The following is a 27,262-nucleotide window of genomic DNA, read 5'->3' as shown; positions in this document are numbered from 1 at the left end:
CACTCCATGATCTCAATGGACTCTTCCAAACAAAATGATTCCGGGATACTACGACCGCTGAGGGGATGAGGATAGGGAGCCCCGTTCGCCCCCCCTCCCCCCCGCCAACTCTCGCGAGATTCCGCCAGGCCACCGGCCAGTTCTCGCGAGGTTTCCGCCTGGCTGCGGGCAGCGGCAGCGGCGGGTCCGTGCGGTCGGAGCGGGAGGCCGGGCCGGGGCTGATGCGGGGCGGCGGCCGCGAGAAGTGGCCCATGGACACCTCGCTGCGGCGGGAGTCGCCCCGCCGCGACCCGGAGGCTCCGCCAAACCCGCCGCCTCCTTCCCCCCCGTCCCCGCTGCCGCCGCTTCACCCGGCGCCGGGTAAACAGCGAGATGAGAAAAAAACGGCTCTGAGCAAAGTGAGGGGGCGCGAGCGGGGGGCGGGACGGGACGGGGGCACACTGGGTGGGTACGGGGGGGGAGGGGGGTGCACGGGAGAGGCCTCTGTGGTGGGAGATGTCAAAGGACCGGGGAAGTTTGGAGGGAGGAGCACGGCGCAGGTGGGCTCTGTTCAGTAGGCTGGGTCTGCTGTCAGGAGGTTGAGGTATTTAAACGGGTATTTCTTCCTCTGCAGAGGGAGGGTGTTGATTCACCTCAGTGTTTTGAGATCAAAAGCAGCAGCGCTGCTTTCTTCGCTGTCTGGGGTTTTTTTGGTTTTTTTTTGGTTTTTTTCCCTGTTCCTTTTTGCCTTTATTTCTTCAGAAATCAAGGTTGGCTGCTGCCGTGGCAAAGCAGCTCCTGCAAGGACAAGAGCACTTCTCTCTCCATGGCTTTATTCAAGCACTTTGCAAAGAATACTTTATATAGAGAGTACTGTGAGGTTTGATTTATTCCCATTTTCTAAATCGGAAAACTGAAGCACTGAAAATCACTGTAACTTAAGTTAAATTCAGATATTGGCAAGAAAGGGAAATAGAGTGTCAGGAGCTTGATGGCCATTTTACTGTTTTATGTGCTGGTGTCATTCCATCCCAAACGTTTCCCTACAGTTTCCTGGCCTTTATTATTGGCCAGTTTACCCAAATGTGGTGGGTTGACTTCAGCTGGCTGCAAGACACCCAGCCAGCCGCTCTCTCACTCCTTCTTCAGCAGGACAGGGGGAGAAAATAAGATTAAAAACCTCATGGATTGAGATACAGACAAGGAGATAACTTACCAAGTGTCTTCACAGACAAGCCAGACACAACTTGGAGAAAATAAATTTATTTATTGGTAATTTTTTTTTTTTAAAAAAGTAGGATGGTGAGAAACAAAGATTAAAACTAAAACACCATCCTGCCCTCCCACCTTCCTTCCCAGGCTCTACCTCTCCTGCCCCCAGGCAGTGCAGGAGGATGGGGAATGGTGGTTGCGGACAGGACATAACAGCTCCTCTCTGCTCCTCCTTCCTCCTCATGCTCTTCCCCTGCTCTAGTGTGGGGTTCCTGCCATGGGATACAGTCCTTCATGAACTGCTCTGGCTTGTGGTCCTTCCCACACACTGCCGTTGTTCATGAACTCCATGAGCTACAGTCCTTCCGGATAAATCTGCTCCTGTGTGGGCTCTCCACAGGCTGCAGCTCCCTCCAGGGTACCTCCACCTGCTGTGGCGTGGGATTCCCCGTGGGCTGCAGTGTGGATATGTGTTCCAAAGTGTTCTACCATGGGCTGCAGTGGGACAGCCTGCTTCTCTGTGGTCTCCTCCATGGGAGTCTGTGCTCCAGCACCTGGAGCACCTCCTCCCCTCCTTCGTTCACCTTGGTGGCTGCAGGGCTGTTTCTCACACTTTCTTTCCCATGCTCCTCTGTCTCACACACTGCTGTGCAGCCTTTTCTGTCCTTTCTTAAGTTTTCACCGAGGTGCCACCATCATGGCTGAGAGGCTCAGCCATGCCCTGTGGTGGGTCTCTTGGAGTTGGCTGGAACTGGCGGTATCTGGCATGGGGCAGCCCCACCCTCTTCTCAGGGGGGCTGCCCCACAGCCCCTGCTGCCAGTGCTTGGACACATAAACCTAATACACTAATATACTGTTGTAGTAAAAGACTTTAAAGTTAGTTTAAATATTTTTTAAAAGAGATAGTGTAAAAATGGCTAAACTGTGTTGGTTCTCAAGCTCTTAATCAGAATATTTGTTATCCTACAATTTTAAAATGTTAACAGAAACCGAGATAGGGACCTTGTTCCTTCTTTCAGCGTGTCCAAGAAGGTAAATGACTAGGAGGCTGATGCTCCAATTGAAGTTCCCAATTTGAGGAAGAGCTTTTAAAGAGGAGCAATATATTTTGTTTGGTCTCTTTCTACAGTATTTAGATCAAAGATAAATCTCTTTTCTTTTAAATGTGCAGGTAGTTATTCGACGGCTTCCTCCTTGTCTAACTAAGGAGCAACTGGAGGAACAGCTGCATCCTCTACCTGCCCATGATTATTTTGAGTTTTGCACTGCTGATCCCAGGTGAGGATGAGCTGTTTCTGTAGGTTTTCAGGTGTTTAAAACCTAATTAGGGTATTTTGGACACACCAGATCACATATTGTTTTCCTCTTTGTTAGTTACTTAAAGTATTTGTGAAAAACTGGATACATATGCAGAGACTATGCATTTCTGCCCTTTTACGTTGGTGATTTTAAACCACAAAATTTTTGTATATGAATAGGGCATAATTTTATTTAAAACTCTGATATTTGTTTTAACCTTCATTGTTAAAATGCAAGAGACTGTTCTATTGGCTGTGAGAAATAGTCATCCTAAGGCAAATATTGCAGAAGTTTTTCCATGAGTGCCATTTGAGCTTCATTTCTTTGTTTGCTTACATGGTTTTGTATTTATTTCATACAATTTTTGAGCAACCCAGTTTTATTCATTTTTGTCTCATGCAAAACTAAAAAAAAATAGTGGTTGATTTAAAATAAATTGTAATTGCTAGTATATTATATGATTTACTCAGCATCACAGTGTTAAAATATTATTCCCTTTCAAACAAAACAATTTACAGAAGAGAATGAACTTAACCACTAAAATAAACAAAATACCCTGTATGCTATATCTACATGTGTTCTGAAAACCGTAGTGTAAGATCCATCTTACCCATCTTAGCCTGTCTTAGTGTGCAATGAATAACCCTCCACAGGCACCAGCTTCTTTCCATTGACTACAGAGGAATCATGGATGTTTATTGCTGCCCAACTTTTAAAGTTAGGGGTGACCTCACACAGAGCAGATAACCTTTCCTTTGTAGGCGCTTGTTTGTGACAAATTGCACTTGAAACAGTCTAGTTCCTGGGCTGATGTTATTGGAAAGGATGCTGCCACTTCTTCCTCCCACTGTGTTATTAATTAGATGGTTAACTCTGAGTATACAGGTTCTCTCAGTCAGTTCCACAATCAGAAAGAAATAAATGTCGATTTGGCGAAACTATGGCAGTTGCTTGACCTAGGTAGTTACACGTATGTGCAGCAACAAAATAGTAGGTGCTTCAGCTTTTCTGGTAGAACCACAATGGATGTGAAGTTAGGTAAGAGGAGTATTTAGTCTGATTGAAAGTCTTTGTAGTTACTGAGATTTCTTTTCTGAACTTCATCGTCCATATTTTGAAGTGAATCTCTTTGAGGCCTCTGTCCCAGCTGTTCATTTCATAAGGGGAAAATATCAAAGGCAAACCAAAAATTCTCTGAAGAAGAGTGTCTCTGGCGTCAGTGTGTTTGTCTGCACAGATGCCAGGAAGCAGTTAAAAAATTAAAATTTTAATTTTGTGGAACAATTGTTGGCATAAGAATTTATCAGCCATCTTAGAGAATGCACTGACCACAATTGTAAATATAAAGTTTTGGTTTTCTCTTTACTTCTCTATGACGAATTATGCAGTACTCAAAAATCTTGCTGTCCACTCATTTAATTGCATCCATGTCAGGTTACTGATGAAAGATGTCATGGGTTTTCTCATGTTGTGTTATTCATCATGTACTCTCACAGAGCTAGAGACAGAACATATGTTTATATAGATATAAAGAATTTGTTAGATGGTCTGCATGACACAGCAGCTCATTCTGGTAAAGAGATGAGGACATGCTTAAAACGCTTTAAAACCTGTTTGTTGTGAAGAGCAGATCTTCCTGATTAAAAATACAAAATGTGAAGAAAATAAAGCTGTTTCTTATATTGTTTTGCTACTACAAGATGCAGCAAGCGAAGAATATGCATTTTAAAACATTTTTTGAACAATGGGATCTCTGAAATGTGTTACTTGGATTATCAGTTTCCTTGAGTTTGATGTATGACCTCTGTAATAAAACAATGGTCTGGGAGAAAAATATTATCTTCCTCCTGAGTTTGGATTCATGTTCTCTTCTGCCTTCACAAATCTAAATTCTCTAGAAAAAGGTTTTTTCATATAAGTGTGAATTTCTCAGGATGAACTGTTTCGTTTTGACTTTCTTTTGCTTCATCTTGCTTCTTCAAAATTATGCTTTCCTACAAAAGATGTATTTTTTCAGAATGGGTTTATCTTCACCTGGCTTGTATGGCTGCAATGCTTTCAGCAAACTACGCAGTTTAGGTAGGCCTTTAGTTACAGTTCTGCAAAGTATTGGCTTGACTGATTATTGGTTCTTTGACTGGCCCAGAATCACCTTGCCCCCTTTGTCTTCTTTGTTTGAATGCTGACACATACCCAATGTATATCTGTTTATGCTTTAGCTCTTTACATGTTCATACACTATAAAATATACAGTAAACTTTCAGAAGTTGTTAGGTTAGAGACGAGATTAATACAGTGAGTCTTAGTCTCCTCTTATCCAGCAGAGAACTGTTTTCTGAGTATAAAGCATTGTTGCAGTAATCCTTCATGATATGGACAGTTCACAAAATTCCAGAAAACTCTGTGGATGTGTCTTCACGCCATTCCAGCCAACAGGAAGAGCTGCAGGACAAGGTGGGCATGCTCTTTCTACAGTGCCTGCTGTCTTTCACTGGTCAGCTTTTTGTAGGTCTTGTACCATTTGCGTAATGGCAACCAATCCAGAGAATTCAGTCATAATAAAAGCATGGGAAGATTAAAAGCAAATTTCATGTTACCTAACGAGAATGATTTTGAGAAGCTACTCAGTGAGGAGGATCTGCTCGCTGGAAAGATAAAGGGGAGTACAAATCTGATGCAGAAGCAGACAAATTTGCCTGAAGAGCTGTAACATCTCAGTTTAACCCCACCCTGTGTAACTCTAGATAACAAGTTTCTAAGAGCTCATTCAAATTTCTTTAACTGTGGAGTACACAGACTTCTTTTTTTCACGCGACACTCTTAAACTGTAGAACTCCTTGTTCAGAAATTGATGCCAGAAATGATGGAGGTTAAAAATGGTTCAGGAGCAGTTAGACAAATACTTACTTAGACAAATAGTTATGTATGAAAACCTATTAAACAAAAGGACACAATTTTTGTATTATGAAGTCCCTGGGCTGCAAGTAGCTGAAATGATATACTAGGTAAAGTGTCAGTGTGTAGTTTCTCCTTTTTAATAAATTTTCTCTGAGCATCCTCTATCAGTTGCTGTCAGATAGAGGACAGAAGAGGTCTAACTATAGCTGTTTGTACATTTTTATTTCCAAGGCCATCTCATGCTAGAGGACAAAACAGACAGTTGTAGTCTTACCTACATGCTTTTGCAAGATAGGCATTATCAACTCCACTTTCACCGTTTTTGCAGTCTAAAGGTTATTTTTTAAGTGTCTTGTGTCTCTAGTGTCTTGTTACTATAGGCAAGCTATAAAACTTTAAAATTCCATTTGATTATGTAATGTCATAATGTATAACACTTTTTCAGTTATATCCATTTCAGTAAAATCATTTCAGAAAGTGACTGTTGCATTGTGTTTCATTCATTTTTTCAGACTCATCTGATTCACTGATTAATATATTCTCTCTTGTACATTAACATCAAAATGCAAACAAAACACTGTTTCTGTGACTCTAGGGATGTTTGTTCGATAGACACACTATCGCTAATAATAAAGATTGCCTTCCTGACGGTCTGTCTTGTTCTCAGACTCCATATACTAACTGCTTTTTTTCCGGATATTCTTTTTTGTCCGCGTGTAAATGATTCTGAGTCTTCTAAAACTTGAGTCAAGTGATTGAGCTCTGGCCCTGCAGGATTTTGGTTGTCCCTCCAGACTGGCCCTGGACACTGGAAATTGTCAGTAGTGGCACGAGGTTACAAAAGTAAAGAGATCTGAACAGAAGCTTTACTTAGGTGAAAGCCAGTGAAATATTTGATACTATGCCATGTGTCACAGACAGTGATTAAGCTTCTTGCAAACAGCACTCCGCCTTTGCCCTTCATAACTGCTTCCCAACATTTTGCTCAGGATTATTGTAGGCAAATAGCATTGATGCTGTGGGGTGGCCGTGTGCACCCAGGAACCGCAGCTCTGAAGAGGCAGCACCTTTAGAGCTGCAACAGAACCGCCTCTGCCGTGTTCCGGATGGAATGAGTGACAGTCTGTGATCACAGCCGTGTAGCCTTTCTGCTTCTCTGTGGCTGGGCAAATTGTGCTTGTTTGTATCTGTAAAAAGGGAAGGCTAAGTTAAAGTTACGCCAGTTCCATCCACTATGTGAATGACCACAGAAAGTGTAAGACAACGATGAAGGCCAGTGGATTTTAGCTTGGCTTGACAATGTAGATGATGAGTTACCTGTTTGATCAGAAATTATGTAATATATGAATGGATGGAGGAGTTTATTTAACACTCCAAAATTTAGATTTAGAGATCTACATATACATGTAAGTATGTATGTTTATATATATATATACACACACACACAATCACTAAGTTGATAAGTATTTTTACTAGATATGATGGCTGTTTTTATAGTTTAAATTTTGCTGTTTATGCTGTAGATAACTTTAAAATTGTTTTCCTGTTTACCTATCTTTTTACGCAATTATGTTAAAAGATACTTTGTAGAAGTAAACTATTAGAATGTGTTTGTTATTAAAATTACTATAAAGTGAGGGCCTGAAGAGATGATAGACCTAAGTATTATGGAAAGAACATGTAACCTAAAAGATTGAACACCCTTGAATGCAGAGCAGAAAACAAAGAAACTGTGTGTTGTACTGAAGAAATGTGTATAGTCAGAGTCTACAAAAGTAGAGCAGGACTGATTCTTCCTAGCAGAGGTTATTAGCCACAGAGCCCCTGCAAAGCCCCATGCGTCCTTTGCTGTACGGTCACACTGGTGGGTTTTCAGTGGAGAGGTGAAGAGGGAATCCAGGCTTGGTGGAGGTGTGGGAGCTGCAGGTGGAACTTGGGTGTCTGAAACCCAGAGTGAGAGACAGCATTTCATATGCAGGCCAGTGCTAAGCATTTCTGATTTGCTACATTTAGTTAGCTTCCCACTTAAAAAGTGAATTTTTTGCCTTTTTTTTTAGGCCCACGGCACAGTTTGCTGTGTAAAAAGCCTAAGACAGGGTTGGAAACACTTGGCAGCCAGGCTTTTATACACTAAGGACTCTTGACATCTAACTTGTTCAGATGTTTCTCATATGAGAACCAACTCCAAGAAGTGGCTCCATCAAAGAAGGAACCTGTAATTACTATACGTTGTCATAGCCATGTTTCTACGACCTTCTACCCTGATACACAGCAACAAAAATGGACAGACAGTCCTATTTTATTGTGCTGCTGTGCCCATCAGTGTCCTACTGTGCCACAAGCATACTTTTATATTTTGGTATGTTTCTGCTGATGTGAGTGAAGTTCTTAAATAATGCATAGCAACAACATTGCATCCCTTATTTGCAAGTTGAATTCTAAATCTGTTTTCCAGAGTCCTGTTTATACATTTCGGGCTCTTTTTCTTACTCATAAATGCTTAATAACCATATCAAATGTTTTTCTGTTTGGAAAGATACTGTGATAAGCCTAAGCTGAAAATGTTAGAAAAATATGCTGTGTATCAGGAAAAGATTGTGTTGCCAAAGCAGATGAAACAGATAGCATTGATGTACAAGCTAAAGAAAACAAGGAAGAAGTCTTTGTATTTTCTATTCTGTTTCACCATGGTTATGTGTCCAACCTTAAGGTTCTAAGTTACTGCAGGAAAACAAAACCAAACCAAACTAATTCTATGATGAAGCTGTTTGCTGTGCGTGCATTGAGACACAGAAGTGCCACAATAATGTAGTGGCTGGGACACTTGTCTGAGTCCCAGTCTTTGATCTATGGAAAGTTTTAGTATTTTACAAAAACCGAAGATGGGTAAAACACTGAAATAGTTGTTTAGACTGGGAACAGAAACTCAGTGTCTCAGTCTCAGATAATACTACTGGGCTGAAAAATATTGCTTCCTCAAGATTTCTGGGTTTATCTTCAAAGTGTATAATCATATCAACCTCTAATATCAGGCCTCATTTAATTTAAACATCAAAGAACATGAAACATAACAATAGTCCTTTTTAACGTTCCAGCCATTAGGCAGCACTGAGACTTTTCTTCCAGCACAGCTGTAGTTTACCACAATAAAATCTCCTCCTTTAAGTATACTTCATGGAAAATGTTGCATTTCATCTTTTTTTTGTTTCTTCTTCTTTTTTAAACTGATGAGAAGGAAGCTGGCTTGTTACGTCTGCATCTTAGTAGTAACTCCACAGCCACCCTCAAGATACCTTGTGTTGCACGTGCAGATGAGAGGTTTGCAAATCTGATGACAGAGGAGTCTACAGGGTTTGCAGAACCCCAGGACAAACACAGCCATGTGCCACCATGCACATTTGGTCAAACTCTCTAGACCCAGGGTGTCAAACTCATTTTCAGCAGGGGCCACATCAGACTCGCGGTTGCCGTCAAAGGGCTGAATTTAATTTTAGGGCTGTGTAAATGTAACTACTCCTACATTTATACAGTCCTAAAATGACAGTGGGCCCTTTGAAGGCAACCATGAAGCTGATGTGGCCCCTGCTGAAAATGAGTTTGACAGCCCTGGGCTAGATGTTACTTGCCAGTGGTCCATAGATGCGTGGAACCTGTGCATGCTGTGGCGGACAAGGCAGCACACCGTGCCTGTAGCGTCTTCCAGCACTGCTTCTGCCAGCAGCGTAGCCCTCACGCTGCCCTAGCAGGCACTTTTGTGGTTACCTGCTTACGGTTTACTCAATGGTACTCACATCCTAGAATATCAAATTATAGCGAGTATATATGGATGAAGTAGCTCTTCCTTAGAATTAGAAGGTTTATCCTCTATGTGCTATAGAAACACTCCACAGCTGGTGTTTGCAAAACATCATGATGAAAAAAGCCCTTTGTTTTTTTGTTAAACATTTCTCCCTGCTACAATATCAAACACAAATTGGGTGCGTTTACAAAATCATTGGTTAGTTATTGACATTGCTGCTCTTTATGGTCACCTTCTAACACCCAAAGTGGAATCCATATAGATGCACATTTGCAAAAGAAAAAAATAGGTTGTCGTAACTGTGTTACTTTGAGCTGCCGCATGTGGATCCTGTGATCCAACCCATATTTTTGCTCTTTCTCACTTACTGTGAAATCTGATTCTGAAATAGCTATGGGATTGTGTGTGTTTAGTGTCTCCTGCTGCTGGTGGTGAGTTTGTCTGAAGACAGGCCATGTGTGGCAATACTATTATAAACATTGGTATTTTAAAGTCATGGGCTTGTGTTCAGATATACTCCAAAATCTGGTGTAATACACAGCCATCACTGAAGGCAGTTTAAACCAAACTGTTTTATATCATGGTTGCAGGGGTTTAAAGCATGTACATGCCGTGACTCACAACTTGGCTGATGGGTGGTAATTCATTAAATTACCTCAGTTTCATTGCAGTTGGTGGTGTTCCAACCCCAGTGTTTTTATCAAACGTTAAAAATTTACCCCTGCAATGGGATCTATGCCAATAAATTCTTGAAGAATCAGAATTATTTTAGGTAAGTCCCTGTTTATTCTTTTGCTAGAAATGCTTTGTATAATATTTTCAGTTATTGTTCTTCACAACTAGACATTGCATATATATTCATACACATGTATGTTAAATGAACTATTTGTACATAGTTCAGCATATTATCTTGCCAATTATCAAGTTCTTTAACCTTTTTTAAAGGTGGAAATCTCTTTAATTACAATGACAGCTTGGCAACCACCAGTTCACTGGGAGGCTTTTACTTCAGCAGCAGCAGACCTAGGACACCCAAGAAGGTCCCCAAAAGCACTGCTATTATTCACATATCTTAAATAATGAAATACTGGACTTAAAGCTTTGATACTGCAAGATGGAAGTGTATGTTCTGCAATTTAGGGATCAAAAACAAACTAGAAATACTCGTCTCACTTCAGAGTAGTTTTCCCAGTTATATCCAGGAATTCAGTTTTTCAGTTACTTTTTGTCATAAATAAGATTAGACATGTATATGTAAAGACTTCAATATGCATGTTTAAGGTAGTCATTTCCCAAAAAAGATGAGAATTGCAGTGCGATCCCTCTAGTTTTACTTCTTTTGAGTCCTAAACAGAAGAGTAAATAACAGAAAATAAAATTGTTTCTTGTTGCAGCCTTTATCCTCATCTCTACTCAAGAGCATACATTAACTTTAGAAATCCTGAGGACATCCTTCTTTTTAGAGATCGCTTTGATGGCTATGTCTTCATTGATAATAAAGGTTGGACTATTTGTAAGATATTAAATGTGTATATATACATATACCATTTTAAAACATGAATTCATTTCATTTTTCCTAATTATGCCAGGGTTTTTTTCCTCAGTATACAGTTAATTACATAAAAATATATTAAAATCTAGCATTTAAAAGGTAATTAAGTACAAATTGTGTTTTTCCATGCAGTCTTGCTTCTCTGTGTGGTGTGCATGCTTTATCTGCATTCTTGTACCTTAAGCAATACACTGTGAAGATCCTATTGTCTTAGGCAAGCTTCACAATTCATCACAACAGTACCTGAACACATTGCAAGCATGAATTGTTACATCTTCAGTGTGTTTCTGGGAGATAAAGTTGTGCTGCTAACTCCCATTTTGAAAAGGCAAGACGAAAACTTGTCTGCATCATTTTGGTTGCCCAATTTGAGACCCGTATGGCTTGACTTTTTAGAGCATTTGCAGACATCTTGAGTTGAATTGCATAAAAAAGAGCGATAAAATTATTGGCCGTCTTTAAAATGTTCAGTCTACAAAATTTTGCCCTGGTTACAAAAACTCTGTAATGAACATGTGGATAAATCCAGGTCTCCTACAGTAGCATGATATTGCCATAGCCATGAAATGGTGCTTTCCCTTTAGCAGTTCCTTGTCTCCTTCACTTACACCTTCTGTAAAAGAGTGCACAGGTTGTATAAAATAGACTTAAATTTGTGGGTTTCTTTGAACATTGTCCATTCTGTTATAGGCTTCTAACTTAGATTTAGATGGATATTCCAAGAGATGGAGAACAGTACACTCCCTGCAGTGTGTGATTCCCAGATTTCAAATTCTGTTGTAAAGTAGTAGGCAGGGTAGCTCCTAACCAACAGATGCCAGAATTTTCTAATGTGCAAATTTTTTCTTTCCATCTTCTCAGAAAAAGCTGGGTTGTTTTAGATGAAAAACCAGAAATAAACTATTTTTCATAATTCTGCCAAGACTTCGTTTTGTCTAAATTAAGCAAATTCTTCAGTGTTAGCTGGACTGAAGCCAGAGTATTCTGTACATTACAAAACAGAGCTTGGACACAGCTGGCCAGTTTGGCATAATTGTGCAAATAAAGAGGGCAAACTTTGATCAAAGATGCCCTCTGGTGAGGATTGTGATGGCATTGCATTTACGAGGCTAAAATTAAAACAAGCATGACCAGATTCAGTAAGGTTAACAAATATTTTATCAGATTTGAGCCGTGTTTTCAATGAACTTGAGCAAAGTGTGATCTTGAACCTGCTGCAAGTGGAAACCAGGTGAAATTCAAAAGTTCTGACCCCAGTCCAAAGAAGAATCCAGTATTTAAGGCAGAATTCAAAACAAAGTATCCATGCCAGAAACACAGGCAAGGAGTTGTGTAGTACATCATAAACAGGAAAAAAAACCAAACCAAACACACAAAGAAATTTCACAGTTCTACATGCTGAGTTTTACAATTTTGAGTATGACAGAAGGTGGTATGGTTTTCGATTGCATATTACCCAGCATATTTATTCTGGCAAGAAAATTTTACAGAAGCAATTCAATTGTGTCAGATTCATTTCCCAGTAGTACTTAACTTGTTGGGCTGAGATTTTAGGTAATTTTTTCTGATCAATGAATATCTGTGAAGAATTAAGAGGGAATTATAAATGATAATGCAAGAATTTTATTGTGCAACAGTAGTCATCTTCATTTTGACAGTGTATGTCCACGAATATTTAATGTTTACACATATATATATAATTAAAATATAAATGTATTCCGGTTTGATTCTAAAATACTACTCCATGTAGTTTTTCATTAGAAGTTTAGGTTGGGATTGTAGAAACATTCACCTTTGATTTCAAGTAAGACTGCCCAACACAAGTTTCAGGAATTTTGAAAATCTTACCTGAACATAAAGAATGTTTTTCCTCCCTCAAAAAATTAAGCATTGATCTCTTTCAAGGTTTGGAGTATCCTGCAGTGGTTGAATTTGCACCATTCCAGAAGATTTCAAAAAAGAAGCTGAAGAAAAAAGATACCAAAGCTGGGAGCATTGAAGATGGTAAACATATTTTCTTGGTGTCACAGTGGCAAATAAATGCCACTTCTGTTGTGCATTGCAAAGTATTAACATAATTCAAAAATTTTTCTTCACAGATCCAGAATATAGGAAATTTTTAGAGAGTTATTGTGCTGATGAAGAGAAAATCTGTGCCAATCCTGAGATTCTTTTGGGAGAGATTGAGGCCAAAACAAGGGAACTCATTGGTCTGTTTTCTTGTTTTTTCTTCTTATTGAGAATATTGAATATCTTCTTTTTATATCTTTATGATACTACCTGCAAGAGCTGACCTGTTCAGCCTAACAGAGATTGAGATGATTGCTGTGACATTTTTGTTATCCAGCCAAGTAGTGGCAGGAAACACCCCACCTTTTGTTTTAAGTCTCTATGCATGGGATCACTTGACTTCACTGGAAGTCTTGCACATACAGTGGCTTCAGAAATAGGTCCTTATACTTCTGAATACTTACAGATGTATTAAAAGCTGGCAGATTTATTTTTAAAAGAGAAAATAGCTGAATACTTAACACTTGATCCCTGATACTAGCTTGTTTTATTGTGAAACATGAAATTGCTCTGTTTGTTCTCACGGTCAAGATTCTGCAAAAGCTTTGAAAATAAGACAGCACTTGGTTTTCTGTGTGCGTGCAGCATGACTTTCACAGTCTCTGGAGGAAACTTTAGTCAGACCAACATTGAGACCTTCAATGCCAGTCTGCAGTTTTCAGGATTACATGGAATATTCATACACTGCATCTCCAAGTGACAACATGCAGAACACTTCCTCTTTCCCTAGATATGACAGTTGAGTAGGGAAAAAATGAACTTTGCTATTGTTTCTTTACAGTCTAAAAGAGCCACCTCTTTTGATTAATGTCATTTGTCTGTCCGTCCCTGCCTGTGACAAGAATTTCTAGAGTAGCATTAATTAATGTTAAAAGTATGGACATATAGAGTATTCTGTCACAAATAAAACTTGTTTATTGCTTTTCTAGATGAGGAAGTTCCCCAGCAATTTTTATTTACCCCAGATCTTCCCTAGTATTTGACAGCAGACTAAATGCAGTCAAAATTTTTAAAGAAAGTTTACCATTTCAAGAAATATTTATTAACTTTAATATTTTCTCACTGTGACAATGATCAGTCTTGAGAGTGACAGGTTTCAGAATAACAATGTTGGCTGAAGGCAGCTTTCCATGAGGAGCTTTAATGTTTTGTTTCTGTTAAATCAGAGGAAGTCAAATTAGTTGCCATTTTTTTCTGCTATTCAAAACTGTGACCATTGCTATGAATATAAAAATGAGAACAATTCAGTGGATAGCATGCATGTAGCAAAATTATGTAAGGGTTTAGTTGCATGTCCAGTTTCAAAGGTGTTACTCCTATTGAAGTAAATGAAAGATGTGCCCAGGACTTTGTTGGCAGAATTGGGCCTCACCTTCTCAGCATTTCTCCAGGTAGTGTTACTGCAAACCAGCATGTTTTATGCATCACGTCAGATGTGTTAGCTCATCAGTTTCAGTGTGACAGAGAGATATAAAACAGATTTTCTCTGTAACAAGATGAAGGTAAGCTCATTCTTCTGGCTTGTTTGTAGAGAGCAACATAAGCTATTAAAGTTACGGTCTTCATTTTGTAATTGATTTTCCTTTAAAATTTCTTAAACATTTTAAGAAAAACCTCTTAGATTTTAACTTGCAGTAAGGCCCATAAATAAGATGGGTAAGATTCAAGTTTGGCAAACATTCTTTTTTGCCTTCCTCTTTCGATAGTACTCATCACATTGCCTCTCTTCCTTGAACTTCAGGTTATAATTTCTGATTAAACCTCTTGCACCACAGGCTTACTCGTGACTAGGGTCAAGCTCTGGACTCCCCGTGCAGCTTATCCTCAGACCCTCCAGTTACAATTTGCGGCCACTTTCAGCTTGTAAGAGTGCCCAGAGACAGACATTGCTCAGACGAGGGAACTTTGGGGACCAGGAGAGAGAGTCAGAGCTGCAGATCCGAGGGACTGGCAGGGAGGGCGCTGGGGACCTAAAATTTGTCAAAAAGTAAGGGCTGAGGGGGAAGGAGAGGGGGATGGTGGGCAGCATGGAAAATCTAGGGAGAGAGGGAAGAAGATTTCAAATCAACAATCTTTTTTGGTTGATGCTTTTGACCAGTGATATTTGCTAAAAATAAATATTGAATCTTATCAAGCCTTCCTATTCATAACTATGTAATAAGGTTTTATCATTAACAAATGGGTTGCTAGCAGGATATTTAGATTTTCAAGACAAAAACTTTCAGCTGTCTTTGGGATATGAACTGTGTCTCAATTTTGGATATACCATTTTAAATTTAATGAGGAAATTTTTATTTATTTTATTTCTTCTAAATCCTGTCGTGCATTCCAACAGTGAAATTTTCTTCTGGTTTGAGGAAGAGTCCTATAAACAATTTTAAATTCTTTCTAGTAGTAAATATTTTCTATAACTCTATCCTAAGGCTGACGTAGTTTGTCTTAACTACTCACAGCTATAGGTACATGAGGTTTTAATTAGGTACTGACAGTCATGAATGCTGTACATGATACAGAATTTGATTATGATCTCCAAGTTTTTGTAGAATTTGGAGATGGTTCAGGGAGGTGGCTTAGGCTGGATTTCAGAGTGTGGAGACAGCTCTGTAACATCAGGATGGCTGTGTGAGCCAGTAGATGAGGCACTTTATTTGGGAAACCGGAGTTTTGTTGAATCTGTAACCTGGGACAAACCACTTATCTCTTATTCATCCTGTTTTCCCATGGAGAGGCGAATGCTGAATGGTAGTTAAATGTAAATGTTATATGAGAATGAAAACGTTTCCTTCATGATGTACTTTGAAATCTGGGATTGAAAAACGCTATGTGAGATTACAGTAATGTGGTCTATATATGAAGAACAATGTAGCTAGTTTTGATGTACAAAATTGAAATGTAGGAGTAGATTCTGAACTCATTTCCTTCCTTTTTGGTGAATAACCACTTGATGAGCATTCTCTGAACTGAAAAGATAATGATTTTTAATTAAACATTAAATGATTGTGCAACATACCTCTGTTGCTTCTGACCCTAACAGCTAAAAAGCAACAAAATATTTCTAAAACAGAATGATGAGAATGCCTTCAAAAATATATACAACAAATAGGTTTATTAATTATTTATCTCCCTTGCATATAAAGCTAGAAAAAAGGGGTTAGTACTGAAGTAAAGAAATGAGTACATATTTTAGGAGTTGAACACTATATCACAAATTTTTTGTGTTTTAGCTAGAAGAACAACACCCCTTTTGGAATATATTAAAAATAGAAAATTAGAAAAGCAGGTACGTTCAGACTTTTGCCTGAAGTTCAACATTTATGTTTCACGTGGTTTTCCGTTGGACAATTTACAATTAATCATTTTGAACTCTTCAGAGAATACGAGAAGAGAAAAGAGAAGAACGAAGGCGGAGAGAATTGGAGAAGAAACGTCTGCGGGAGGAAGAGAAAAGGAAGCGCAGAGAAGAAGAAAGACGTAAAAGAAAAGAAGTGGAGAAGCAAAAGAAGATTTCTGAAAAAGAAATAAGAATCAAGGTACTTCAATGAGCAAAACCTATTCCTCTGTTGCAGTTATACAAAAGTTCCTTTGATGTCTCACACTATCTATGCGGTGTACTAGGATACAGTGTGGAGATACCAAACCTGTTTTGACTGGCAGGGGAGGTGATGTAGGGCTTTGACTAAGATATGTTATTGAAAGGTGGGTCTTAGGTACAATGACATGCTGACGCAGTTATGACAGGTAACTCAGACATCTTCATAGGACACCACCACATTCTATGGTGACTTAATCTGACAGAACCAAATTGTTCTGTGCTAACATGTTGGAAGATTGTTGCAAATATGGCTTTAGCACTTTCTGTCATGTAAATCTTCATCTAGTCATATGTGCGGAGAGTTCTTTGTGTTTATGCTCACAACTGATTTATTTTAATAGTACACCTTAACCAAGTTATAACAAAGTGTTGCTAATTTCAGGCTATGCTGCCTTCTGACATTCTGAATGCATGTGCTTTTAGTGCCTTTAATAAGGGAGGTGTATTTAAGATGACATAGGTAAAAACTATTCATCTGAACTTATTTTAGTGGTATTGGAAAGATTGTATAGGCTATTTTGAAGAGGAAAGTTGGTATAAGAGTCTGTAGCTTAACACAAGGGTACACAGCCTCAGTCCAGATCTTGTGGGGAGAAGCCACCGAGCTGTGTACTTCTTGCCTTTTCCTTTTCTTCCTGGAGAGCAGTTGTCTTTACCTGGATGTATTAAAAAAAAAGTAAGTTCTGAAGCCGAATTGCAGATTTTTCATATTTGGGCGTAAAGAAAAACATTCTAGAACTTCAAAAAAAATAGACTTGTTTTTTAAAATGTGTTACCCAAAATCAGTTGTCCAGAAGACCTGAGGATTTATGACATATCTGTGGCAATCTGACCTTGAAAGCTAGTTCTGTGTCTGAAAGAAAAGGATAGCATTACCAGAGAGAAACAGTGCAGAAGTTTTAAGTATTAGTGAAGAGTAACTTGTGCTTATTTGAGAAAAACTGGTGGAATTAAAAGACTGGTGAGATGTCTTGCTTATTCTTGAAATATTAGAGAAATCATTTGAGGCAGTTAGGCCTTCTATAATGATTATTCATGTAATGCTAGACACTGCTCAAGCCCTGTGCAGCTTATTTGTGGTGAAAGGAACAGACTTCTTGGGAATCTTAATGTCCAAGGTGAAAATGCAATACGATCTTTTCTGCTAACATCATTTTTTCCTTAGTCTGTATTTCTGTCAAGATGTATTTATTCTAAGCACCTACTTCTATATGCCAGTCTGTCCCAAGTAGTTCACGTGTAACACATTTTATGTATAATATTTCATGGAGTGAAGTATTAATCTTGCTCCTTTTGTCTTAGAGGTTCTGCTTTTTCTTTTATTGGCAATAACATTGACCTCTGTTATATGATTTCCAAGAAATCATAGACCATAATAATATCTTTATATATAAAACATAGGAAAGAAAAGTAGGTAAGTGCTTTCTCCAGTATTTAAAAGTGTGCAGTTGAATGCCTGTTAATGACTGTCACTCCTTAGCAAAAGTAAACTGCCCTCTTTAAATAACTTTTTAAATGTTATGCTTTGTAACATATATTCCTAGCATTTAAATATCTTCAATCTTAATAGGTTTTTGATGTAGTTAATACATTGTTGTAATGTCTGTTGTAATAGATGAGAATAATTTTACATCATAATATAAACAAATATTTCTTAGCTTCTCAAGAAGCCTGAAAAAGGAGATGAGCTGGCCAATGAAAAACAAAAAGAAAAAGGTGAAGAAGCTGACAGTGAAGAAAACAAATGGGATAAATCACCTGGATCTGGCAGTATAAAATCCAAATCATTGGAAGGTTCACTAAAAGAACTCAAGGAAAGGTAAGTAATATTTATCTTTAAGGCTTCAAGTTAGTTGCTAAATTTTTCATTTGAAGGCTTAAACATGATGTAAGTCGTAAATTCGGTGGCCTTTTTGTCAGCAAGGAACTGATTTCATTCTGTGTGTGAACAAACCTCTCACTGTCCTTTTTGCAAAAGGTGTTTAGTAACAGCTTACTGACCTGATATCAGGATTAGTGGGTGCAGGTTTTTACTTGTGAATTTTTTTGAAATCCCAGGTAGGAAGGATTTCTGTGTGAAAAGTCATTCAGAGTTTCATTGTTATTTCACCTGTTCCCCATCAAGAGCTCAGCTAAGGCCCTCCTTCCATTACTGATGTCAAAGACTGAATGGGCTAGAATGCCTTATTTTTCCATCACACTTCCTTAATTTTTGCTGCAATAAACAGATAAATGTCTTCGATAAACAGGATAATGGCAGAATAGTTAAGGTGTGATAGATACTTGCAGAAGGCGGTCTCTGTCTCCCACTGCCTTTTGGGTTCCATATGTAATAGTAGGAACAAGAGGTATAGCCCAGTTCCATAACTACAGTAGCCTAGAAATGTCTTACACATGTTTTCAGCAGCTGACTCTCTCTTCTTCTTTGGCATGCACATCCCATTGCGAGCAGGATTCACTGTAAGATGTGTAAGATACATACCTAACAATGATGTGCTGCTGAGGTAAATAATATTTTGTTCTTCAGTAGCATTTTTCAGCCAAGCTCTCAAAAGTACTTTGCAAAATGAAAGAGCTGAAACTGAGATGTCAGGTATATGCGCAACTGGTACACATGGAGAAACTCGAGCATTTAAATGATTTATGTAAGGTATTATATGCAAAGTACTAGAGGAAGTTTGGGATTGTGCTCTAGGAGCCTTGCAGGCTACCTGCCTATTCTGTGTAGTTTAAATTTTACCTTTGTCCACGTATGTTCTTGATTTTTATGAAAGGTATGCAGGAGCTGCAAATTTTCTCATAATGGCAGATAGAAAAATAAACAAACAGTGAGCTCTGGAAAATAAAACCACTGAATTTGCTAATTGGAGAAGTGGTTCACCAGTAACACCCTACGTGCATTATTGATCTTTTTTGTTTCTCACTAAGGACGTCAAACATAGGCTCAGTGTTTCAGTATGTTAAGTATGTCCTGAAAGATGCTGAAAACTTGCATTTCCTTTTCTCTAATGGAAATTGAAAACGTTGAATACCCCATTTTTTGATGTTCAACAGAGGAAACATGGAACAAAGTCAACAGAAACACTTGGAGGGGCAAATCAGTTGTTTGCTAATAAGGCTTTTTATGTATTAAGCTTTCGATGGTGCCACGTAACGTTTTTAGTATTGATCTTGCAAGTTTAATAAGGCATTAATGTAGATTTTCCAGGTGTAAACCAGAATCCTTTTGGCTGTGCAGGTACAGTAAGTGTTACTTTGTCTTTCTAAGTGCTCATTTCATCATTATTAGTAGTGGGGGTGATTAGGTAGCAAGCTATGCGCTCTTTCAGCTGGATTGAGAATTAAAGGTTTAACTATGTCACTGGCTGAAAAATCAGTAATAAACTGTAGCTTCCAACTCCGCATAGAGGAGACCGAATTACCTGTTGGAAACCATGTTTTAAGGCTTACTAGCAATAGCTTTCTACCACAAATGAAAAGCTCAGTAAGTGCATGAGTGTACATGGTCACATATGGATTTGAAATTATACCAAACGGAAATGTGCTTCCATTCCCTGTCCTTCCATTCATTTCTGCTTTCCTTTTGCTGGCTGCGTAACTTCGTCTTCTACTTGCACTTTTTAATTATGTTATTGCCTATCCCACCATTTCCACTCTTGCTTGCCTGTTCACCGTGACTGAATTTTAGGAAGCTACTTGAACCACTTTTGAACTGGAGTTTGTTGTCCCCGTCACCTGCCGACCTCCAGGCACGTTCATTCCTTCCTCACCCACAGGAACTGGCAGGGAAAGAGACGGGTACCAACAGATCTAGGTGTGTCTTTCTGGCTTTTTGGAAGATCATGTTCCAAAGCCTTGCTAGGACTTGGAGTTAGTGTCTAGAATAGCCTATTAAACCTGAAACAAAACCTTGAGAACTGACAGAGTATTTTATATATATCTGTGCTACAGGTACAGTATCTCTGTAATGGTGATGCAGGTGTCTGTGACAGCTGGGATGTTGCTTCCCTTTGGTGAACGTGTTATGCTGACACAAGCACGGTCTTGTGAAATGCTGAATAACTTACGCATCATTCAGGTTTTGTTGCTGACCTCCAGCTCTTCCTGAAATGGGGCCGCTGTCTTGGTAGCCCCACTAATGCCCACATTTATGGCAGAGGCTGATGTTTTTCAGAGTTCTGTTCTTTTAAAAAAAGGCGATTTAGAAAGATACACTTTTATTCATATTAAACCATTCTAACAGAGAAGCATATCACTGTTTGATCACTGCACCATTAGAAAATCTCCATCCTCTCTTGATTCTGTCTGCTGATTCCCAAAATGTGAGCAGACTGTCAAAAGGAACTCTACTGTTTCAATGTTAAGCATTTATACATATGAAATATATATAAAGAAACTGCTGGTATTTGCTTCTTTTACAGTTCAATCTATTATCTAATCTTTCTTCATTATTTGCAGTTTTGCTTTGTGAGAAAACGACCCAGTTGCTAAACAGGAACAAATGAAGCGAATTGCATCAGACAGGCAGCAAAATGTTGCAAACTAATAACATTTAACATATGAACCCATTGCAGCATAGCAGAAATTAAGTATTATGTTGTGGTAAGGTAATGGTCTTTCACCCAAATAAAAAATGCAAAGGTAGGCTAAATTTCTTGGAGACATAATAAACACACGCCTGGAACACAGTGTTCATTTTCACAAGTGCTTTCCACAAGTTGCAGTGTCAGTGAATACGTTTTGTTAAATAGAGTTATAAAGCAAATTGATACATGATACCTGCACAATTCCTTTGGGCCCTGCATGTTCCCATTCAAGGGAATTCTCACGTACGTGAGTCACCTCAGGAACAGGCCACAAGACATAATCATGCAGCATGTGTTTATGTGAAGAGTATTGGGGAACTATTTATGGGATTGCAAAGAGGGATAAAAGCTGAAGAATGAGCTTTCCACAACAGCTGCACAGAAGGCAGATTTTTCTTGCAAAGCTGTGTCTGGTATTTTGAACTGAATGCATAGTCAAGGGCCAGACATATGGGTGAGACATTCAGCAAAATTGCACACAACCCGTTTTAATGAGAAAAAGCCAACCTTGCTGTACAACTGATCTAAATATTGTTGAAGTCAAAGGACGGCTTTATATTGTGTCCTTCAACAGTTTGTTGTTTGTTTGTCTTTTTACTAGTAATTGCTTGGATTTTCTTTCTTTTTATACATACTTGTAGGTCACAAAATGATAGTGACAAAGAGCAAAGAGATTTGGAGAGAAGATTTCGAGAAAAAGAACCTGAAAGACAAAGGTACCGACTGGATGATGGCAGAAAGCATAGAGCTCACTATGAGTTTGACAAGTTTGTGAGAAGGAGTGAAGAAGAGCTGAAATGGGGGAAAGGATGCAACCAAGACAGAGGAAAGAAAGGGAACTACAACTACAGCTTCACTGTGGAGGCAGTAGACAAACTGGGTAAAGAGGACAAGTGTGATGACATGGCATCCAAAAAGGAGCGCATAAGAAATAAGGTTCTTTTATTCATTTAGGATAATCTTTCATTAGTTAAATATGCTTCAAGATCACAGGTTTTACGTTTGCAAACTCAGCACAAAGATGCTTTTTCAAAAAAAACCAATTCTTTGTTTCGTTTTCAGTAAAACCCAGTCTTCTTTCTATGGTTATCAGAGGACAACAGCAGTTAAAATAAGTTAAGATCACAGGTCTCTACTCATTCATATTCACAATATATAGAAGACTTTCTCTCTTCCTTTCAACCCTAGCATTTTTAGAACGCTATTCTTGGAAGCCTTGTGTTTTATGAGTGTATTAAAATGAAATTTAAAAACTATGGCATGCTAGTCTTATAAAAACGTACTTCCATTGACCAGCTCATAAAGTAATTATATTATGGATTGGCCAGGTATTGCTCGGTAGAGGAATTATAGGGGCTTAAATAAATAGCTAATTCAGAGACCATTGTATTTAGGGGGTGTGAATGTGCAAAGTCTTCAGTACTGTATACCCAGCAGTACGAAAGGGCTGTTGCTTGGTTTGGGCAAATTATCCTCATGGTCGTTGTCAGGGAAAGAGCAGGTGCAGACGGGGCCTGGAGCAGACTGTGTAGCAGAGCTGTCCCTTTTTGTCTCCCAGAGACATGGGCATCATTTTTCTCAGACTGTCTAATTTCATGGATGTGTCATGGTCTTTTCAGAAGGTGGCTCTCCTTGTCACCCTCATTCTCTCTCCCTTCCGATCCTAGATTTTCCACAAAAGATGACTGAAACACTGTTTTGTGTAGAAATTTATTCTGCATGTGAAACTCTTCTTTCCATCCAAGCGACTGATCTGAGATGTGGGCTGCGGCTGCCGAGGAGTAAATTGGTCACGTGCAGAGTGAGTCTGTGTGTAGTGTGCACAGAGCAGGTCCAGGTGGACTCACTCTGTGTGTCAAGTAAGTCACCTTGTGCAAACACAGAGCGCCTGGTGTGCCCCACTTTTTGTCACCTGGGCAGTGTGGCTGAGATTTATCTGCACAGACGCATCATCCACTTTCCACATACGTAAGCAGCTCAAGCTGTAGCACAGTCAGAAAAACAGCTAGTTCAGAAACAAGAAGATGGGAAAAACCTTCTTCCTCATGCTTGCCGTGCTGCTCTTGAAATCTGGCAAAAGAATCTGCAACCTTGGGACTGGATGGTGAGTCTTGGAGGCCTTTTGTCCAGCCTTAAGAAGCCACCTCCTTTTTATTCTTCCCATCGCACTTCTCATAGTTCACTGAGTCTCTGGATTAGTCCACAGTTCTAGGTTTGTTCCCTGAACAAAATAAGCAATATCGGTAAAGTTTTTTGCAATGAGGTGACTTTTTTCCTTAGAGTATTTATCACATGGATAAAAGTTAGGGGCTGAGTTTTCCAGTTGACCTATAGAATTAACACCAGCACAAGTCTTTAGGCAGAGATCGAGCTTCTTTGTGAAGTTTGTAATAATTAATTAGAAAATGGGAAATTTCCAGTGTAACAGTCATACAAGTGTTCATGCACACTGCGAGGTACAGAGTCTGTGACATGAAAAAATCATTAGGACCCGTTATCATAAACTTTCCAATGGGTGCTGCTTGTCAGAGGATCTGCATTTATGCAGCTGTTTGTGATGTAAAGATGTATGTTATACATTTCCTACCGCACTACAAAGCACTAACTAGAATGATCTAGTTGTATGGCCCAGTAGTGAATCTTGATGTCTGGTTTGGAGATGGAGAATGAAGTGAAGCAAGAAAAGACAATCAAAGGTGATGCAAAAAAGAAAGAAAAAGGGAAATCATGTTTGGAACAAGAAAGATAGAATGTAAGATTAAAGACTAGAATTAATTCAAATTATAAAGAGAGATGCAAATTAATATAGTTTGATGTAGGACAATATCAGTGTTCTGCCATTGTCTTAAAATAGGCTGTTTAATTTTGTTTGCTAGACTTAACAGAAACTTCGATCAAAAAGCTCTGGTTTTGGTGAACGAGTTGCTTCATAACATTAAAAACTGCTTTTTGTGAGAGTAAAATACTCTTAGTAGGAAAAGATTTCTTAAGCAAAGTTTCTAAGCTATGTGTTTTATTATCGAAATATTAAGAAGAGAAAGTGCTTTCAAGAGCTATGGAACATCACCAGCTGCAAGTTTGAGGTGTCTTTTCCTTGTAAACTGGCTCCTTCTCCCGTTTTCCAGTGATGGAATCAGCACGTATATGATGGGGTCACTCACAAAGCCTGTGCGTGTTCAAGTGGGTGAATTCCTCTGCTCTGATACTCAGTATGGAAGGCGTGATATTGCAATAACTCTGCAATTTTGTGTTTATATTTGTAATTAAAATGTGCATTCCGTGTTTAAATTGTGGTGGTGATTGATGGTTCGAAGTAGCACTGCACACATAACAATTGGTGAAGTTCACTTGAGGATAATTTTCTAGCTGTTGCCTGGTAAACTGGTCTCTGGTTTGTCATTTTTTTTTTTGCTTGTATTTAATATTTGTCATCTGCTGAGTTGCAAGTGCCCAGGCTGTTCTTCCTAGTTGGTGTTAGTAAAGACAGCTACATTAGCAATGTTTTTCAGAGTTTTACCTGTAATACTGTGTTTGATAATTGTCTGCAGTATTGTTTACATCAAATGTATCACAGGGTCTTTAATTTTTCAGGTTTATTTATTCAAATAAATTCAAATGCTTGGCTCCCAAGAATAGCATTATAAACAAGACAGAGATTAAATAGTCAGTTTTCATTACACTCCATTTTTTAACTTGGGTCTTATGAAATGTAAAGTGATTTAACAGAAAATCTATTTTCTTCACAAACATTCATCGCTTTAAAATCCCACTTATGTATCCCACACGGGTTTCTCAGGGCGTTAACCACATCTCCTTCCTTCTAGGATCGCCCAGCCATGCAGCTGTACCAGCCAGGAGCTCGCATTCGAACCCACACGGGATCTACAAGTAAAACCTATGATTGCTGTGGGAAATCCTTTGAAGATGCTCTTGATAAAAAGTATGAGGCAGATAATTCAGCTGGAGGTGGTTCTGAGAAGAGCGAAGAAGCAGAGTAAAACAAACTGGAGGAAAGACTTGTGAAGAGGGATGAACTTAAGATTCAGTGTCATAAAAAATTCCTTAGGGCTGTTTCAAAGCTCCACAGGTGATTGCACCAACAAAATTACAATAGCTCTGCCTCTTACTTTCTGTAAAATAAAGGGAAGAGTGACTGGACACATGTAAAGTATCCTAGAGAAAAGGAATAAATAGTTGCTTTTTTTACAAAAAGCAGAGCAAACACTATTTGCCTAATTTAAAAGCAGTTCAATATTTTATTAGTTTTACCTTGAAATAGAAAACCTCTAGTAGTTTTAAAGGAGTATTTGTATAAGACTTTCCAGAAGCTATTTCATCTCTTCAAGCCTAAAGCACTGAAATGTAGATTCGCATCAGTTGGAAATCTGAGGGACTTTAAATGTGTTTGGTGCATGACCTGAGGGTCACAGGACCCCGTCCTGCTGGGGGTCGCAGTGGGATCCGTGGGACCAGCCCTGGGAAGCAGCTCTGGAGCCAGCGGTCTTTCCAGGAGGAGGCCCACGGTTTGCACAGCTGTGAGAAATGGCCATTGGTATCTGTACCTCATGGTGTTTACGTGGGTTTGCAATTAGCTATAGCATTGGATAAGTGTTCATAAAGCTACAAGTGTCGTGTTGATAGAGTTTGTCATTTTCTGAACCACTTTTGCCTTTTATGTTTTCATAGGTTCTTGTGCTTAAAACAGGAAAAAGCTAACACAAACCTCGGCACTTAAACAATATATCTGGTTTTAATAAGCTGGTTTTTATGATTTTGACACTGACTTGAAAAAAAAAAGTGGTTGTACAGTGATGACTTTTTATATGCTAATGTTTCATATAAGTTGCAGTTGCAGCATTCGGAAATGTATGATACATGAACGTTCTGCAATTCTATTTGTTAAAAAAGCACACATGAATGTCAACTACCATTTTGTAAGTTCTAGGCAAAATTCTGGTCTCTGATACAGGCCCATATATATATGTGTGTATATGTATATCCTCCACTGGTTTCAATGATAGCTGCTTGTTTACAGAGGGGCAGAACATGTTAATTTGCCTCTCATGGCTGAAAATTTCTCAGTTGTCTGAAGCTGAGACCTGCTACGTCATTGAAGTTAAATAGTAAGATATTAATTTATTTTTACATCCTCTTTAAACATTTTATTATTAAGCATAACATCTAACTGTTCCAGACTGAAAAATTATTTATTGTATTTCCCAGATATTAAGCATCAAATAGAATAAAAGCAAAAAGATTTTGACTATGATTTTGAGATGTTATCTTCTGCAATTTTTTCTTCTGCTACTCTAGAGAAATTAAGTAAGGTGTTATGCTACTTGGTATTCTTCAGAAGTAGATAAAAATACAGTTGAGGAGAATTTTAATACCAAGCAATGCACATGAGCTGCCAACTAAAATTATTTCAACCTTAAAGAAAGCTGCTGTTAAGAGAGTCATTTGGATTTAGCTCCACTGAAAGTTTATCTTGTTTGCCAAGCTTATCCTGACTGCAGAGACGGGATTTTGTCTTGGCTGCATCAGGTTGTATGAGCACGGAGCTGGCTTCCCCCTCGGTGACAGAGCCGGGCTTGCTCTGAGGAGAAGGAGACTTGCCAGGGAAGTGCTCCTGCGGCAGAGCTGGACAGGGCTGAGACCTTCACCAGATGAGGGGCTGCTCAAAAGCAAGCGTTTCCCACCCGTGCTGATGCCCAGGGGAGGCTGGAGGAGGGGTCTCGCCTGTGAGAGGGACCCACAGGTCCCAAAAAAGCAGCGATTTGGCACGTGCTCACAAACTCGAGCTTGATGTCTTTTGGCCAACGGTGGCTTTCAGGCTACTCCCCCACCTCTGCCCGAGTGCCTAGGCTATGAGTACCTCTTAATAGCATCATAGGTAATTAACTAAGCATGGTTTATTTAGAAGTAATTTTCCATCTGGGGCTTCTTATTTTCCATCTCTTTTAGTTACCAGAGGCTGGACGTCAAACCTCCAATCTAAAAACTGTCCAGGTTGAAACACCCGTGTCCATCAGGTCAAACTGCTGTGCCCCCACTGACTGGGACCCCGGCAGCCTCTTTGTTCACTTATTTTTACTTTCTTGTGAATGCAGCCTCCTGCACAGGGGAGCAGAGAGCCTGGCCTTTGACCTCCATGTTCACATGGAAGGACAATGCAGGACATTGGGATTCGGACGTGGAGAGAGCACCTCAGCTGCATCCCCAGCAGCCCCCGCTGCCCAGCGGCTTGGCTGCCGCGCTCGAGGAACAACCTCTG

The 27,262-nt window shown here is 39.2% G+C and overlaps 1 protein-coding gene across 5 annotated transcripts; it reads left to right on the top strand.

Moving 5' to 3' along the window:
- Window positions 1-59: 59 nt before the first annotated feature.
- On the top strand, window positions 60-26,205 carry UPF3A (UPF3A regulator of nonsense mediated mRNA decay). Of its 5 annotated transcripts, none has more exons than XM_065658706.1 (10): window positions 60-398; window positions 2,364-2,470; window positions 10,583-10,689; window positions 12,646-12,744; window positions 12,840-12,950; window positions 16,035-16,090; window positions 16,182-16,340; window positions 18,061-18,221; window positions 21,630-21,924; window positions 24,813-26,205. In XM_065658706.1, exons 1-10 carry the CDS (start codon window positions 66-68, stop codon window positions 24,984-24,986), a joined length of 1,602 nt encoding a protein of 533 aa, XP_065514778.1. In that variant the 5' UTR covers window positions 60-65; the 3' UTR covers window positions 24,987-26,205. The 5 variants fall into 5 exon arrangements, with proteins under 5 accessions (XP_065514778.1, XP_065514776.1, XP_065514775.1 ...); XM_065658704.1 differs by having other exon boundaries at window positions 178-398; window positions 21,630-21,704; XM_065658703.1 differs by having other exon boundaries at window positions 178-398; window positions 21,630-21,868; window positions 24,813-24,959.
- The last annotated feature ends 1,057 nt before the right edge of the window (window positions 26,206-27,262 follow it).

This window comes from Caloenas nicobarica, chromosome 1 (assembly GCF_036013445.1).
Source record: "Caloenas nicobarica isolate bCalNic1 chromosome 1, bCalNic1.hap1, whole genome shotgun sequence".
NCBI lineage: Eukaryota > Metazoa > Chordata > Aves > Columbiformes > Columbidae > Caloenas > Caloenas nicobarica.
The sequence above is the reverse complement of the archived record's forward strand: the minus strand, read 5'-3'. Positions and strand labels throughout refer to the sequence as shown.